Genomic DNA, 16,126 nt, shown 5'->3' with positions numbered 1-16,126 from the left:
CCCTGGAGTGGAACGTAAGATTAAAGTAAGAGCAGCAGAAAATCCACATAATATGACCAAAGATTAATAGATATATATATATATATATATAGCTAAGAAGCACCTGGGATGAGTACTGTTCTTCACGGCTTTCTGTCCATACTTCCTCCACCGATACCCATCGTCGAGTATATCATTAGCACTCCTCGTCTGAAACGCAAATCGCGGTCTGCTCACCTTCTTCCCCCTCCCGCTCACAGCCTTCCTCTTCTCCCTCCTCTCCCCCACCCCATTAACACCCTCCCCTTCCTCCTTCTCTTCCCCTCTCTGATCCTCCATTAACGAACTCCCGCTCCCTCCATTCGGAAACACAAGCGGAGCGAAGCCGAAAGCGGTGGAGTTCGGTTGCAAGGCCGCATCTTGTTGGAATAAGTCTGGTGGAAGGAGAGGGGATGGAGAGAAGAAGGTGTTGTCAGGAAATAATGGCGGCAAATGATCTCCTCCTCCTAAGTACTGTTCCATGAGGAGTTGGAGGGGATGGAGTGAGGAGAGAGAAGAGGAGGGATTTATTTAAATGGTAGAATGAGTGAGACATACGGATAAAGATGGAATTTTTATTGTTGGTGGTGGTTAGATAATGTGATTCATGGAAGGTGAGGGGAGGTTGGGCAGTGTTAAGTGTAGCGGAGTGAGGAAGAAGGAGGAGGGGAGAGATTAGAGAGAAAGAGCGGGGTGGAGGAGATAGAGAGAGAGAGGGTGTAGAGATAGAGAGAGAGGGGAGGGACCAACTATACCTCAACTAATATGTTTTGTTCAACCGCCTATCTGACCCCATCTACAGTAGAGAGCTTGTGGATGGATTAATGGAGTGAGTCAAGGTGTGGGAGTTGATAATTTAATGTTTAGGGGAATTTGCATGCATGTCACATAATTCTTATATATTTACATGTTTAATGTCTAAGGGCTTGTTTGGGGCAGCTTATTTAGTGCAGTGGCGTTTTAAAAACGCACCTGATTTGTTTGGGTAAACTACGTTTTAACAGCTTGTGCATTTTCAAAACGCTGAAAACAGCGTTTTCACACCGCACCTATCTAGGTGCGATGACAGCTTTATAACTGCGGTCGGGTTTTTCCATAAAAATAAAAATTTGTAATAGCTACCCTACATAGCTTATCAATAGATTGTTCAATAAGCTACAACTGCCCCAAACAAATCATAAATTTTCATATTTACACATTAATATTGTATAACCAGTATCACGACGATTGACTTTTTAAGAGAAGTGCATATTTTCATGGTCACTTGCATATGTTGTGTTAGATGTGTAAATATAAAGGAATTGTTTGGTATGTATGTAATTTTTTCTTAAAGGTATATTATGGCAAGCTGATTGGTTTCGTGATGAGTACTCTTTAGAAGGCTTCTGTTTATTAAAGAGAGTTAAATAAGTTAAGATACACGTGAAATATTGACTGAAAAAAATAAGGAAAAAATAAAGTAAAATAAGTTTATGCCTATTTTATTTCGTATTTCTTCCTATATATTCACACAAGGGTTGAATTTGTGGTATTTAGAGCTCAAAGGCAATGACATAACTCATTCCAACTTACTATTGCATGTCAATGTCATGAAAGTTAAATATTGCATGTAGTTCTATAAATTGTATGTAATTAATGATGATTAAAGAAAGATATTTTTTATGATAAATGAATGGCCCATAAAAATGATTTCTAATGATAATTTTTTTTTTTTCAAAATATTGGATATTTGATTATCTTATGGACTTGTCAATCAAGCTCAAGATCATGAACTTGCAAGCCGAGTTAGAGAGTGACTCGTCAAGCAAAGCTCAAATCAAACTCATAAGTCGAGTTCAAGTAGAAATCTGTTGGATTAGAGATAGATTTATTTGCATGGATTGGGATAAATCTATCAGTCAAATTCAATAGATACTTGCTCATCAAGTTCGTGAAGAACACTTCAAACTCATAATGAACTCATTGGGTTAAAGGAGTTTAGTCGCAAACCAAGAAGCTATTTCGTGTGTCTATTAGAAGAACCAGTGACTATCTTCCAACTAACTAATTGAGTACAGAATGTGTTGAGCAAGTTAGAGGGATGAGTAGTGCTAATTAAGAGGCAAATAGATATATGCAGCTTGTGTTCTGCTCGTCCGTTAAGTAAACGAGCTGAACACAAACAAATTTTTAAAGCTCGGATTATAAACGAGGCGAACACGAACAACTCTTTTCGCTCGTGTTCCGCTCGTTTTATTTCAAAATAAAAACAATTATATAATTATTTATATAATAATATATTATATATATTCATATCTAAGTTTAAATCGTAACTACTTGTGTGGTGATGTGGTTATACGTCTTCTTTTGCACACATTTGGTCCAGGTTCAAATCCAACACTCTACATCTATTTTTTTAGTTTAATTTTAACGAGTCAATTTCAAGCTGAACACGAACACGAATACACTGTTCAAGAGCCAGTTTCGAACACGAGCCGATTTCGAACATGAGTTATTTTGAAAGAGCCGAACATGAGCCTAACTTGAGGCCCTAGATATGGAGGACAAGGATTTGAGTTAATTGTAAGTGGCGCATTTACATTTATACCACTCAATTCCTATGTATTTACATAAGCAACATCTAAGCTTCACTTTTTATATTCATACCGTCCAGATCTTTCATATCACATAAAAATAATCATTATTTTAACTTAAAAAATTCTGATGCAATTTAGTAAAGCTCTTTCTCTCTCATCTCGAAGGTTTCTCTTTCATGGATCATAATTAAATGCAAGCTTCACCATTAAGCCCCAAGTTTGAGTCATTAATGGACCACGTCGGTGATAGAAACATTTCATAATTAAACAGCGTCAGCATAATTAATTATAGTTTTATTATAATTAACTTATGTTAACTGAAGTGAGGGCTAAGATGAAAATAAATAATAATAATAATAATAATAATAAAATAGGATTACTTGTCTTCCACCTAATGTCAAAGAGTCCGGCACGATAAGCTAATCTGGTACGAAATGCATGCTAGTCATTTAATTAAGTTAATTAATTAATTAATTAAGGCTTCGAGAAGAAAATGGTGAAGGGAAGAACTGGTAGGAAAAATGTAGTAGTTGTTTTTTTTTTTTATTTAATTAAGATTATGTACTCAAGTTCACTAATGGACAGAAGAAAAGGACATCCCTCAAGGGCTGGGCTATGAAATTGGCTTGAAGATTGTAAATCGCTTCAAAATCGGATCGGATTTTACCTCGGATTGAAATCAGATCGAACCATTCGAGCCGAGCTACTAGTTAAATTAAAGGTTTGAATTTATTTCGATCCAATTTCGTTTCGTTCTCTGTTCGGATCGGGATTAGATCAAGATCGAAATAAATTCTTATGTATTTATATATTTAACAACTAAAGTTTTAGATTTTACATGCATAATGCATTGTCAGCATGGTTGGTGAGGGATTTTTTGCTTGAGAGGTGTGGTTAATGCTCTAATCCTCTCTTTTCATAGAAAAAAAAAAAAACATTTTTTGTTGGTGGGCGGGCCAAGGCAGATTCGAGCTGGACCAATCAGGCTCACAAGCCAAAAATGGCATTCGTGCCAGTTCATTTACAATTCAATCTGGCTCGAAAATAGGTTCAACCCACACCAAATCGGATTATTATCTTCTCCTCTATGGTCCTATCTCTTACCAAAGCTAAGAAGGATCGAGGGAGGAGACTTCTACTCCATTTTTCCTTCGCCAATAGTCCTCTCAAGTAAGGTGTCTCCCGGGTCATGTGAAATCACGAATGATATGGGACTCTACATCCTAAAAGAATTCAAGAACATTCATACTACTTAAATTTTCTATATATATATATATATATATATATATATAGTATATATATATATATATATATATAAGTTACAAGATAAGAAATGATAAGTCAATTGATTGCTATATGGATGGGCTTGATAAAATCATACCTAACCGTTAAAATAAAGATGTGATAATCGAAGATGAAGAGCACACTCTTTGATGGCTAAGTTTTTTTTTATCAAAATCCTATGTGAAGTTTAATTAAGGATTTGAGTTAGCATGCAAAAAGTCACTTTCAATCAAGGAGATTCAAGTTACACTAATTTTGCAAAGAGAAAAAAATCACATAAAAAATGAGGCATGGGAGGGTAATTCTATGAAATAGAGCTTGTATTTTGGTACGAACCATAAATAATTTGTCAAGTTAAAACTTTACATCTGCAATAAAAAAATATATTTTTTAAAAGTTATTATTTAATAATAAATCAGTAAAATAGAAGAAGCCACAGAGAAATTGAGGAAGCGGTTATTGCATCAGATGAGTATGATTATGTTGAAATGTTGGGATCAAGCATGCATTCTGACAATAAATGGATAACAGGCACAAGTTGATCATTTCGAATGTCTCCTGAAAAAGTTTGGTTTGAATATTTAGAGCCAATTATTGATAGACCTCAAGTGCTTCAGGGCAACAATAAAGCCTACAAGACTTCAAATTGCACATATTTTACTAGAAATGCTACACCTAAATGGGTATACATTCAAGCTTTAAATGAGATTTTGAGCATTTAAATGCAATTTTATAGTGATGAAGGATACTAAAAGAAATGACATTTGGTTATACATATTATCAAGTCTATTTTCATTACTTTGGTGAATGGCATTAATAAGGTTGAATTAGTTCATAATGATGAATGAAATTTCAAGCATTAGGTAAACATCAGTAGTTATGTGATGATCTAATTGGGGCATTCGGCTTGTGTATATAGTACACATCTTGGGTAAGACATGTAAAATAACACACAATTCACATTAATCTTGTGATACTTAGCGGACAGAACATCATCAATGTTCATATTGACAATCTAATTTTTACGTTCTTATGACACTTCTATGATTCAAAAAATAATGATTTTATTGAACTTATGGGATCCATCAAGGTTTTAAAATAATGATTTCTTATGATTCTTATATGCATACCATTTTACCTATGCATGTAAGAATGGATTTGGCTTGTGAGCAGTGATAATTAGTGATAGTTTTGATGCGATAGAAAAGAATTGAATGATATGCAGGTAGGTAGATACGTAGATTTAGGTGCGAGACGTGTTATTGAACAAGAATTACGTGCTATGTATATAAAAGCCCCGTAAGCTTATGCATAAAAATTCTATTCCATAAAAAGAAGGAAAAAAACTATGTGATATTAAATATTTATGTATCATACATATAAATATTAAAATTTGAGTGTTGGATATTTAGATAAATATAAAAATTGTAGTTGGTATATATGTAAATGGCCCAAATTGTAATTACATTCCCCTTAGCGTAATCCCCCTTCCCCCGCAGTTCTTCTTCATATCTCCTCATTTTTGCTGTTCGGGAAGGATTTAGGTTAAATCCTGCTGCCATGCGGCGATACGGAGGAAATCTCTACAGAGAAACAAAGGGGAAGATAGCATTACTCTAGATCGGACTTAACCTAATTAATTGTAGTTTCAGCGCTTTTTATTGAACTGAAATTTCCGGATTCGAAACTTGTTCTATTGTTCTTCACGGATGGCTCAATGATGAAGAGGAATTGTAGGTAAGATGATTGTTCATGTTTGGATTGATTTTGAGAAAGAAAATATATATATTTCCTAATATAAACTAGTGATATATGCATATGGAGGAAGATTGTGTGGTTTTATATATATATATATTTCCTAATATAAACAAGTGATATATGCATATGGAGGAAGATTGTGTGGTTTAGATCCCTTTGGCGATGGAAAGTTCAGGGTTTTATTTTATTTTGTTGGATGTAGTTATCTGAATGTTGTTTAGAGTCTGATGTTCTAATGCATTTTGGTGGATATAAATTGTATATTTTATTGACAAGTGATATTTGTCTTTTTAGAATCATGGTCGAATATTTAAGAATTCAGCATGAGAGTTTCCTTTATAGCTGTTAATTAAACACGCAAAATAATATAAATATATAGTTATATGAATATGAATATATATTTATACTTATATGTGAGAAAGATATATATAATTCTGGCATTTAAGCGTGTATAGCGCCTTCATTTAGAAATTTTTAATGCCAAATTATAAATAGGCTACACACACACATAAGTAGAATGAGGCTGAACTCTTAAACATCAATGCGCCTTTTGGTATAATGGTTGGAATCTCATTCAGAAGCTTCTCAGGGAGCACTCTCATGATGGGCAACCTCTTGGGAAGTAACACTAGTGAGACAAAACGGTGAGGCTGTTAGGCCAAAGCGGACAGATATCGATGCTGAGGATTTGGGTTGTTATAAATGGTTTCAGAACATTACACTAAGCTGAAGATGGCAGCTAAGTGTCATTTAGTACAAAGTGCTACGTCATGGGAGCTGCATCTTGAATTCTAGATGAGACGATGCTTCATGTTGGGAGCCTCCTCTTGTATATAGAGGGGCTACCTCTAAATTTTATCTGTCTGGTGGGTGATTTTGGGTTATGAAAATTGACGATGACGTCGTTTACTTAAATGAGTGAGAACCCCTCAAGTTTAATGAAGTTGAACTCTTAAACATCCAGTCTTCTATTTGCGTAAGAGTTGGAATTCATCAGAAACTTCAATGTTAAACGTGCCACGCGGGAGCACTCTCAGGATGGGTGACATCCAGAGAATTTACACTAGTGGGATAAAACCATGAGACCATCAAGCTAAAACAAACTATATCTTGATGGATTAGAGTTCGGACTATTACAATTATAGTGGCTTTTTTTTTTCAGAAAATTTCAGTTTGTCATTTATGAATAGTCTTTAAAACACTAAATCGGATTTCCCCGTTATTGCGATCCATTGCTGCAGTTTGATGGCCCAATGTGCAGATTAGATTTTCACTGTTGTCTTAAAGAATGGGCTCAGAACATAACTGTTTGAATTTTCTCAAATTTTCTTGCAGGCATCTATCACCACCGGGTTTCTCTAATTTGCTGGATTCAATTCATGGCATTTTCCATCGTTCATTTTCCATCAAATTTTCTTATACAGCGCCGCACCTATGGTAATTCTTCTTGAAGATTCATGTGTTCTCTTTGTCTTTCTGCCTTTAACTTGACCATGATTTAACGCTAGGTGTATTTCTCTTTGATCCCTTTTTACTATGATTTAACTAGTTTTTTAACTTATTATAGTATTACACAATGAATGAGATTTGATTGATTAAATTATCGTGCATAGTAGAAGCTCAATAACCAAACATTTCAATTGTTTGAACCAATGTGTAACCCACTAATTTAAAACCAAACCATCCAAAATACTGGTTCGGCTTAATTGCTCGAATATAACAAAATAGGGAAATTTACATACTTGCCACAAAATTCTTATGTATTTACGTATCTAACACTCAAGGTAGCTTTGGTGTCATTAACCTATGCTTGAAAATTTGTATTTACTTTTAGAAAGATGGTAATTATGGAACTTTTGATTTGTTGTTGAATATTTGAGTGGTAAGCATGTATATGTTTATAAGAATGTTTAGATGTTAAATATTTATATTCATAAAAAGTGTCTGGTATGTATGTAAATGCCCCAACAAAACAAATACACCCCTCTAATTATATCTATACTTTAATATATTTGTTCAATTAACTCAGGTTACCCCAGAAGGCAATTCAATCTACTTCCAAGAACAATGCCTTGTGCCAATAAAATCAGAGCAAAAACAACATGTCAGTTCTCCACAATCTCACCTCCACAACAAAACTCACAAAGTGCTTGCCCCATTGTCAAAATGTGCGGCATTACTTCTGCTAAGGATGCAGAACTTGCTGCTCAGTCAGGAGCATCACTAATCGGTATGATCCTCTGGCCAAAATCAAAACGTTCTGTTTCAGCATCAGTTGCGAAAGAAATCGCAGCCGCTGCACGACGCAACGGAGCGGAACCTGTCGGAGTATTTGTCGACGATGATTTGGACACCATGCTACGAGCTTCTGAGGCCGCTAATCTTGAGCTTTTGCAAGTAATGAGCACCTGTAATAGTATGGATTTCATTTCATGTTTGTCTAGATCTCATCCTGTGGTTTATAATATTTGGGGTATTTACATGCATATCACACAATTTGATGTATTTGCATATCTACCGCCTAAAGTTTCATATTTACATTTATGACAGTCAAGACTACAATATCACATAAAAAAATACCGCCATTATTAACTTTTATGACAGTCAAGACTTCAATATCACATAAAAAAATACCGCCATTATTAACTTTTTTTTAAGTGAAATACACGCATAGATTTACGATACCAAAGTGCTATAAATGTCAATATTAAAAATTAGGTGTAAGATATGTATATACATAAGAATTGTGGGGTATGTATGTAAATTTCTAATACCATTTTTCATCTGTGTCAATGCAGCTTCATGGAGATGGTTCCCGTGCTGCACTGAAGCAGCTGCTGAGAACAAAGAGGGTTATATATGTTCTCCATGCTGATGAAGATGGATTGCTTCTCAATAATGTTAGTGTTGCAGATTCTGACTTGATAGATTGGGTTTTGGTCGACAGTGCAAAAGGCGGCAGGTCAGATTACAATTTGCTTGCACAATATTAGTAATAGGATTTGTTAGAGGTGTAGAAAAGGATTTAAGGGTCGGGTTCAAGTCTAACGTAAAAATGTAGACTCCAACCCAATCCAAATATTACACGGGTAAAAATTTTTAACTCACCCCCAACCCGCATTCAAGCCGTTGATCCAAACCTGACCCAGATAACATAAGGCATAATAACTATTCGGGTCAAATTCTGGTCGATTTTGAATCAATCTCGAGTCAATTCAATTCCAGGTTAGCGGGTTAATTTCAGGTTGGCGGTTCAACCCAAATCCGACCCAAAAATTATTAACGGGTTATGATTCCTAACCCGAACCGGATCCGAAAATTATTTGGATCAATTAGAACCCAAACTTTTTAAGTTGAGTTCAGGACGAGTTGGCGTGTCTGATCAAAATTTGACACCCCTAGGATTTGTTTGAAGCAACTTTGTTACTATTTTATTTTTCTGATCTCTGCTACATTTGTTTGGTTATTTGCTATTTTGTTGCTTTTTAAAAATTTATGTGGTAAGAAGTTGCTTTTGACATGCCGCTCAAATGGTTGTCATCACATCAAAAATATCACCATCACTATATTTTTTAAAAGTGAAATAAACATTTTCATGCTTAGGTTTGTGAAACCAAAATATTATAGTTGTAAATATCGGACTTTAGTTGTTAGATATGTAAATACATAAGAATTATGTGGGTATATATGTAAATTTCCTTTAAAAATGTTAACTGTTTGGTTTCAATCAACCCAAAACCAAACCAAAGCAAAATTCTTTCCAAGTATTTGTACCATTTTTGAGTGCTTATAGTTTCTTCTTACACTTTCAGTGGCAGAGGATTTAATTGGCAGAAATTTAAGGTTCCATCAAGAAGCAGTCGATGTAGATGGCTGTTAGCTGGAGGTCTCCATCCTGATAATGTTTGTGAAGCCATAGTTACCTTAAGACCAGATGGAGTTGATGTCAGTAGTGGCATCTGTGATGCCAATGGGATTCTGAAGGATCCTTTGAGAATATCTTCCTTTATGTGCAAAGTTAATTCAATAGCTTTTGCATGATCAATGGAGCATCACCGATGATTGGCGGGCATATCGAGAATGAGATTGAGACGGCTACGTTCGGCGAGGGATCTCAAGGGACATAATTTTTATGTTTGGATGTAAAGGGAGAAAAAAGTAGGAAAATAAAAGAATATTTATGTTTTTTTTTATTACTTGATTGATGGTTCTATTGATAAAATTACATTTGTGATATATATTTGTGTTTGTGTGTGTGTTGTGCACCGTGACTATTTAGTTGACAACCGCGTTGTTAATTTTGAGTCACATGGGGTCACGGATTCGAGCTCGCTTGAGTGCATCTGCCTTGCAGTACGTGATTAAGTGGTTAGGCACATATACACACAAGACCTCTAAGTCTAAATAAACTCTTTCAAACTTCTCTTTTTTTTGTTTTTCTTTTCTTTTTTTCTTTGCTTATATTAATAGGCAGAAATGTGGGGAACAAGAATTAAATGAGGAGAAAGGTAATCTCATAATTTGCATGAAGGTTTTGGATTAGAGTTGAAATCACACAAATAATTGACAGTCTATTTAATTCAATGGTTAGGAAATTATTAAGAAATAGCATATTGATGTTGACAACATACTTGTAAAAAATATTCATTCAATCATCAACATCTCTAGAAAGTTCAATCATGTTGAGCGAGACACGCGGTCAACCAACTTTGATTTTTTTTTTTTTTTAATGTATGCTTTAGAACCATTTAGACCTGCAATGCTACGGTCAACCAACTTTGTTTTTTTTTTTTTTTTTTAAATGTATGCTTTAGAACCATTTAGACCTGCAATGCTTTAAAGCGTTCATTGTTGACCTTTAAAAGAGAAGCATAAAACTTAAGTGTTATCAAGATGAGAATGATTGGGTGGATGAGTGGCTTTATACTTAGAGACAAAATGCAAAATGAATATATTCATGATAGGATTGGTGTAGCTCCAGTGACAGACAAAAATAGAGTCGTCTCACTTTAAAAATCGACCATCTTATGAATCGATTAGAATAGTAAATGTTTTAGATTCGACTTATTTTAAGAAAAACAGAGGTAGATTTAGGAAGACTTGAGCATATTTTATTAAAAAAATTGATTTTAATTTATTAGAATTAAATGAAAATGACACTAAATGGGACGTAGTGGAGAAAAAAAATTCATGTAGCCGACCACACTTAATGGGATAAAGGTTTTGTTTTGTTGTTTTACTTCTATTGCCATCATATCCCTCACAATGCAATCATCAATAAGAAAACCTTTGGACAAAATATTATGTAATTCATATGTTGCCTTACACAAGCCAAACAAGTATAAAAAGAAACTTAACTTATAATAAAACTCAATAAATGATTAAAACATCAACCATTTTTGTGATGACAAATGACCTACACCCAAAAGAGAGGTGATTTGAATGCTTTTTAAAATTTGATTTACTTACAATTTTAATTTAATTGAAAATTTTAACTTTATTTAAATCTTATTGACTTGAAAAATTACGACAGAATATTTTTTTATGAAAGAAATATAACCACACGAGTCAGAAAAAAAGAGCACGCGTAAAAGTTTTTTACGTGATTCGGCTCAATTACAACCCACATCCAAGCATAGCCAACCCATGGGCTAATGAATCAAAAGAAAAATACATTTACTTAACAAACATATTGAATGAATCAAACCAAACACTTCTCTCCACCATGATTACTTGCAAAGATTTACCAAAGAATCACCAAAATAAACTTGAAAATATCTAAAAGTAAAAAAAATGAATTTCTAGAATTTAGGCTGAATTAAAATTATATAAATCTGCTTTAGGATAATATGGAAATATTAAATGAAAAAAAAAAACTTAGAATTTAAATTAAGGTGAATTCTTTTAATGTAATTAAGCAAGATTGGAGAGAATTTTTTAAAATAAAAATAATTCAAAACAAAAATAAAGTTTCGGCCAACACAAAATGGATAGAACTATCATTATTTAATTAATTTAAGTAGATTGCAATATATTTAAAACATCCAAAGTTATTTAAATAAATGACATAATTAAGAGCTTATTAGAATTTAAAGCAAATCAATTATGTAGCCAACACTAATTTTGGCAAGTTTTGCATGAATTAATTTAATAAAAGATTTTTAATTGATATAGTTGATGAATTAATCATCTGCAGAGGTAGACCTAGGAAGACTTGGGCTTATTGTATTAAAAATGATCTTAATTTACTAGAACTAAATGAAAATATGACACTAAATAGGACGTAATGGAGAAAAAGGATTCATGTAGCCAACCCCACGTAGTGGGATTAAGGCTTTGTTGTTGTTGTTGTTGTTGTTGTTGTGATGTGTTGGATGAATTAAAAGTTGTTAAAAGTTGGCTTGAATATTGAATAAATAAAAAAAATAGCAACAATTTAGCAAATAAATTCGGTCAGGATGGATTAAAGAAGGTTTTAATGCAATGTGATTAATTATCTAAGAAAGTAATGTCATTAGTAATCATCCATATATAAAAATAATAGGTCAATAATTCAATTAAGGAATAATAAATTACTCATAAAAATAAGTTAATTCATATTTATAACTATTAAAAATTTACTACATAATTTATCAAGAAATTTTCATGAAATTATAAGAGATTTTATTGAATTAATTTAAGTCAAAATTTCAGATAAAAAATATTGCATTAGTTGAAACAATTTTGTAGGTGAAATATTTCAATTAAGCTTCTTAAATATGTAATATAATTTTGACTTTAAAAGAAATCATAAAATAATAAATTATCTATATAATAAAAATTATTTTTTAATAAAAATAAAAAAAATAATTATTTGATTATATAAACTTCTTAAATTATTTTAATCAAATATATGTTAGACACCCAATGGGGGTTCTAGAACAGACTAAACCTAAATTATATTCCCAAGCTTGACTTTATGATTTGTCATAATATTTTATTTAAATCTTACCATGCTCTCAGTTTATTTTTTACATAGACCTTTTCAATTGTCTCATTTAACAATTTAATACTCAATTGTCTCCTAAATTCGGAAAATATTTGCGTACATAAGACGTACGCAACACTGCATATTTTCAGGAGTTATTTAGGGGGTACAGGGGGGTTATATCGGGATTATGCCTCTCTATAAAACCTCTGTAATCTCTTCGTAAACTATCTGTAACCTACAAATGAGTTCCGGGCTTCTGTAGTTTCATGGGTACAAATAAGTTACACTGAGGTTACAAGGGAGTTACACGGAGATTATAGGGGGTATAACCCAGATATAACCCCCATGTACCCCTGAATAACCCCTGACGTAGGCAGGGCTGCGTACGTCTTATGTACGCAAATATTTTTCCCTATATTCTATCAATGTTCTGAATTTTCTAACATATAATGTATCATAAGTAACCAATGATAATAAATGATAGTGTAAATAAATTCTTAGATGTCTAGATAACTCTCTTAAACTACTAGTTTATTTATTGGTGAAATATTATATTGAACTTTAATTTGGTGCATAATCCTTCATTTATACCTCTAAATAGCCTAGGAAACAAGCCAATCATTATAATTACATACAATCAACTTGGGCACTACATTTAATCTCACAATCTCTTTCATATATAATTGATATAATTTGTATAATAAATATATATTTAACAAACAAAAAATATGCAAACTTCATCTATAGATCTACAATGTCTCATATATATGATTTATGCAGCATCTCCATCTAATAAATCTCAACATGATACTTTGGAATGGGAAATAACTGTGTTAGATAGCTAGTTTGTTAATGTTACTCTCTTATCATTTGACATAATTCACATTTAGAGGAAGTAAGCTACATCATTTTTTTTTTTTCAAATTCTAGCCACCAAAATATCAATTGCTCCAAGGATACATAGTATAGTTTGTATAATAAGCTTCAAGCAAAATCTAAATCCTTATTATCAACAACTATAAGCCCAAAAATAACCTATGCAGGTTAGTACTCCATGATTATTAGCTTTCACTTTTGTTTTCTCTCTAACTTAGGGTCCGTTCGGGGCAGCTTATAACCGCCGTACCGTTTGGTTCGCGCGTTTCGCCAGCTTATCCGAAACTGCGTTTGGGTTTTTACACTAAACGCAGGCCGCGCTTATCCTGAAACGCACAAGCTGCCCCAAACGAACCCTAATCAATCAACTTCATGTATCCTCAGAATCTTTCATGTCTCTTTGATCTTCTCTTATAATGTAGATAAAATAAAACATTTGAGCCAATAGTCTTATATTCATAGCAGTTGCAATACCATAGTCCAATTTCATTATCATCAAAATTAATCTGTAGTAATTATCCACTGTTTCATTCTTGGTGAACAACCTAGACAACGCATTATCTTCTTTGCCTTATGATCAACTTCTTTTAAGTGAATATATACTTAAATCTAATAATCAATTAAATCTCACATCTCATATTCATCAATTTGAGAATATAACAAGATAACATCTATAAATATAATTACAAATTAATCCAAATATGACAAATACCCCATTTATCAAATCATTTTATATAATTTTGATGCAATCATTACCTCAAATGTCATCTCCTTCATAATAAATATAGTCTTTAACAAATCCTCATCTTTTACCTTCAATTGATAATGAACATATCTTAAGTCAATATTAATATATGGATACTTATTTTTAATTATGACATAATTCAACAACTCTAATCAATACACATGTGCACTCATATCAATTTTATATTTCACAGATAATATAATGGTTCCCTAAGAGAATACACTATATCCAATAAATTCATTCTTTATCAACCAGCTCATGAAACTGAGTCATTCTCCTATAATTCCTTAGGATTTGTTCTATAGGACCTTGCAATTATATGTTTCATACCATGTACCATAAAAGCAATTTCAAAATCAAAAGGTAAGTTCACCAACTCACTAGAAAATAAATTAGTAAACTTGTTCTTTATAAAGACTTTGTCTACACTACCTTACTCCCATATCTCATTTATATGAAAAATCATATTCCTAAGTGTCTCCAAGCCATCTACAATACACACTAGAACACTATTACTGAAAAAAAATATGACCCTTTATAGACTCTCCAGGTCCAAACCTAAATTTCTTTCTATTGTAACTATTTTTGGACTGTTCTCCATTAATCCTGTCATTACTAATACCTCATCTATAATGTACAATCAAAATGTCATTCTAAATAAGACTTCATCATTCTACTAGTTCAATAAAACCTTTAATTTCGAAGGATCGTCATTGAATCCTTGCAAAAAAAGTTTGGGACTTCTCCGTAGGAAGCTAACCAATTAGGGTGTTTTCTTCACCAAAATTGTAAATTCAACTTCATACTGCATAATTGATCTTTCGCCTTGCAGAGTTTCACAAGATGCAAGCATCTAGTTTTGCAAAATCTATACAAGCTTCATTAACATCATTGCATTGTACATTCACAGGAATTAATTACACTAGCCATGGCTTCTTAAAGTTTACGGCAGTTACATACATGCACCACACAATTCTTATGTATTTACATATCTAACAGCTAAAATTTGCATTTTACATTTCTATCATCTAATTCTTTCATACTACATCAGAAGCATCACTATTTTAACTTTTAAAAAGTGACATACACATTTTCATGCATAAGTAAGATGGCATATACGTAAAAGTTGAAGTTCAGGAGTTAGATATGTAAATAATGGCATATATGTAAAAGTTGAAGTTCAGGAGTTAGATATGTAAATGCATAAGAATTAAGTGTTATATATGTAAATCTTCCCCTGTTCCTAGAGTTTAGATCATCAAAAGCTAAAAAAATTTATAATTACAAAAGATTTATCTATCTATGGGTATGAAAAGCATACCACACTGCAGTTTCTGATTGCATAAATAATTTAGGAATAAGCATACAATAATCCATGAAGCAAAATCCTTTAAAAAAGAAAAATACAGTGACACCTGCAACAGGCATCACACAAATCAAACAAACATAGAAATGAAATTGATTCATAAAAAAAAAATATCTTGTATCAAAAACCCAAAACACACTACTTTTCTCATTCAAATTGTGTTGTATTGATCAAGAATTCCATAGTGAATCAATTTTGAGAGAGCTATCTCAAAAATAATCTAGCTCTATCAATGGAACAGTATATCGCTCAATTGAAAAATAAATTGAATGTAAAGAAGAATCACATCTCATATTTCTATTTGTCATTTCACAAATTAAAACCTATAATCCTTAGTTTGGAGATGAAATGCCGAGTTTATTTTTGCAATGGTATGCGTTATGGCCTAAAAAAACTTTCAAAATTGTTTCTTTTATTTACAAATCATGAGGATCATCATCTTTGAAAATCTATCAACCACAATGAGAACGTTTCGTTCTCATGGAGTCCATGAATGGAACTTTTAAGAAAATTCATAAAGAGAATTTCCTACC

The 16,126-nt window shown here is 32.6% G+C and overlaps 2 protein-coding genes across 2 annotated transcripts in view; one reads left to right on the top strand and one right to left on the bottom strand.

The window, feature by feature from the left end:
• Positions 1-682, bottom strand: part of LOC110019881 (probable WRKY transcription factor 43) — a 2,154-nt gene extending 1,472 nt beyond the window's left edge. The window contains exon 1 of the mRNA XM_020717741.1: positions 104-682. Within this exon, the coding sequence (XP_020573400.1) occupies positions 104-501 (398 nt within the window). The 5' untranslated portion in view covers positions 502-682. The remainder of the gene's footprint in view (positions 1-103) is intronic.
• A 6,265-nt stretch (positions 683-6,947) lies between these two features.
• LOC110019867 (N-(5'-phosphoribosyl)anthranilate isomerase 1, chloroplastic-like) lies at positions 6,948-9,914 on the top strand. The gene is made up of 4 exons (XM_020717729.1): positions 6,948-7,073; positions 7,666-8,033; positions 8,435-8,598; positions 9,449-9,914. The coding sequence occupies exons 1-4, from the start codon at positions 7,016-7,018 to the stop codon at positions 9,675-9,677; spliced, it is 819 nt and encodes a 272-aa protein (XP_020573388.1). The 5' UTR covers positions 6,948-7,015; the 3' UTR covers positions 9,678-9,914.
• The last annotated feature ends 6,212 nt before the right edge of the window (positions 9,915-16,126 follow it).

Source organism: Phalaenopsis equestris, unplaced genomic scaffold (assembly GCF_001263595.1).
Source record: "Phalaenopsis equestris unplaced genomic scaffold, ASM126359v1 Scaffold000084, whole genome shotgun sequence".
In the NCBI taxonomy this organism is placed as follows: domain Eukaryota; kingdom Viridiplantae; phylum Streptophyta; class Magnoliopsida; order Asparagales; family Orchidaceae; genus Phalaenopsis; species Phalaenopsis equestris.
This window is presented reverse-complemented; position numbering and strand designations above follow the sequence as displayed.

Bases quoted from the DNA above. Each gene is read 5' to 3' on its own strand.
- LOC110019867 (XM_020717729.1), top strand. From the start codon at position 7,016: ATGGCATTTTCCATCGTTCATTTTCCATCAAATTTTCTTATACAGCGC. The intron at 7,074-7,665 runs GTAATTCTTCTT...CAATTAACTCAG, and splicing joins TATACAGCGCCGCACCTATG to GTTACCCCAGAAGGCAATTC. The intron at 8,599-9,448 runs GTCAGATTACAA...TTACACTTTCAG, and splicing joins GACAGTGCAAAAGGCGGCAG to TGGCAGAGGATTTAATTGGC.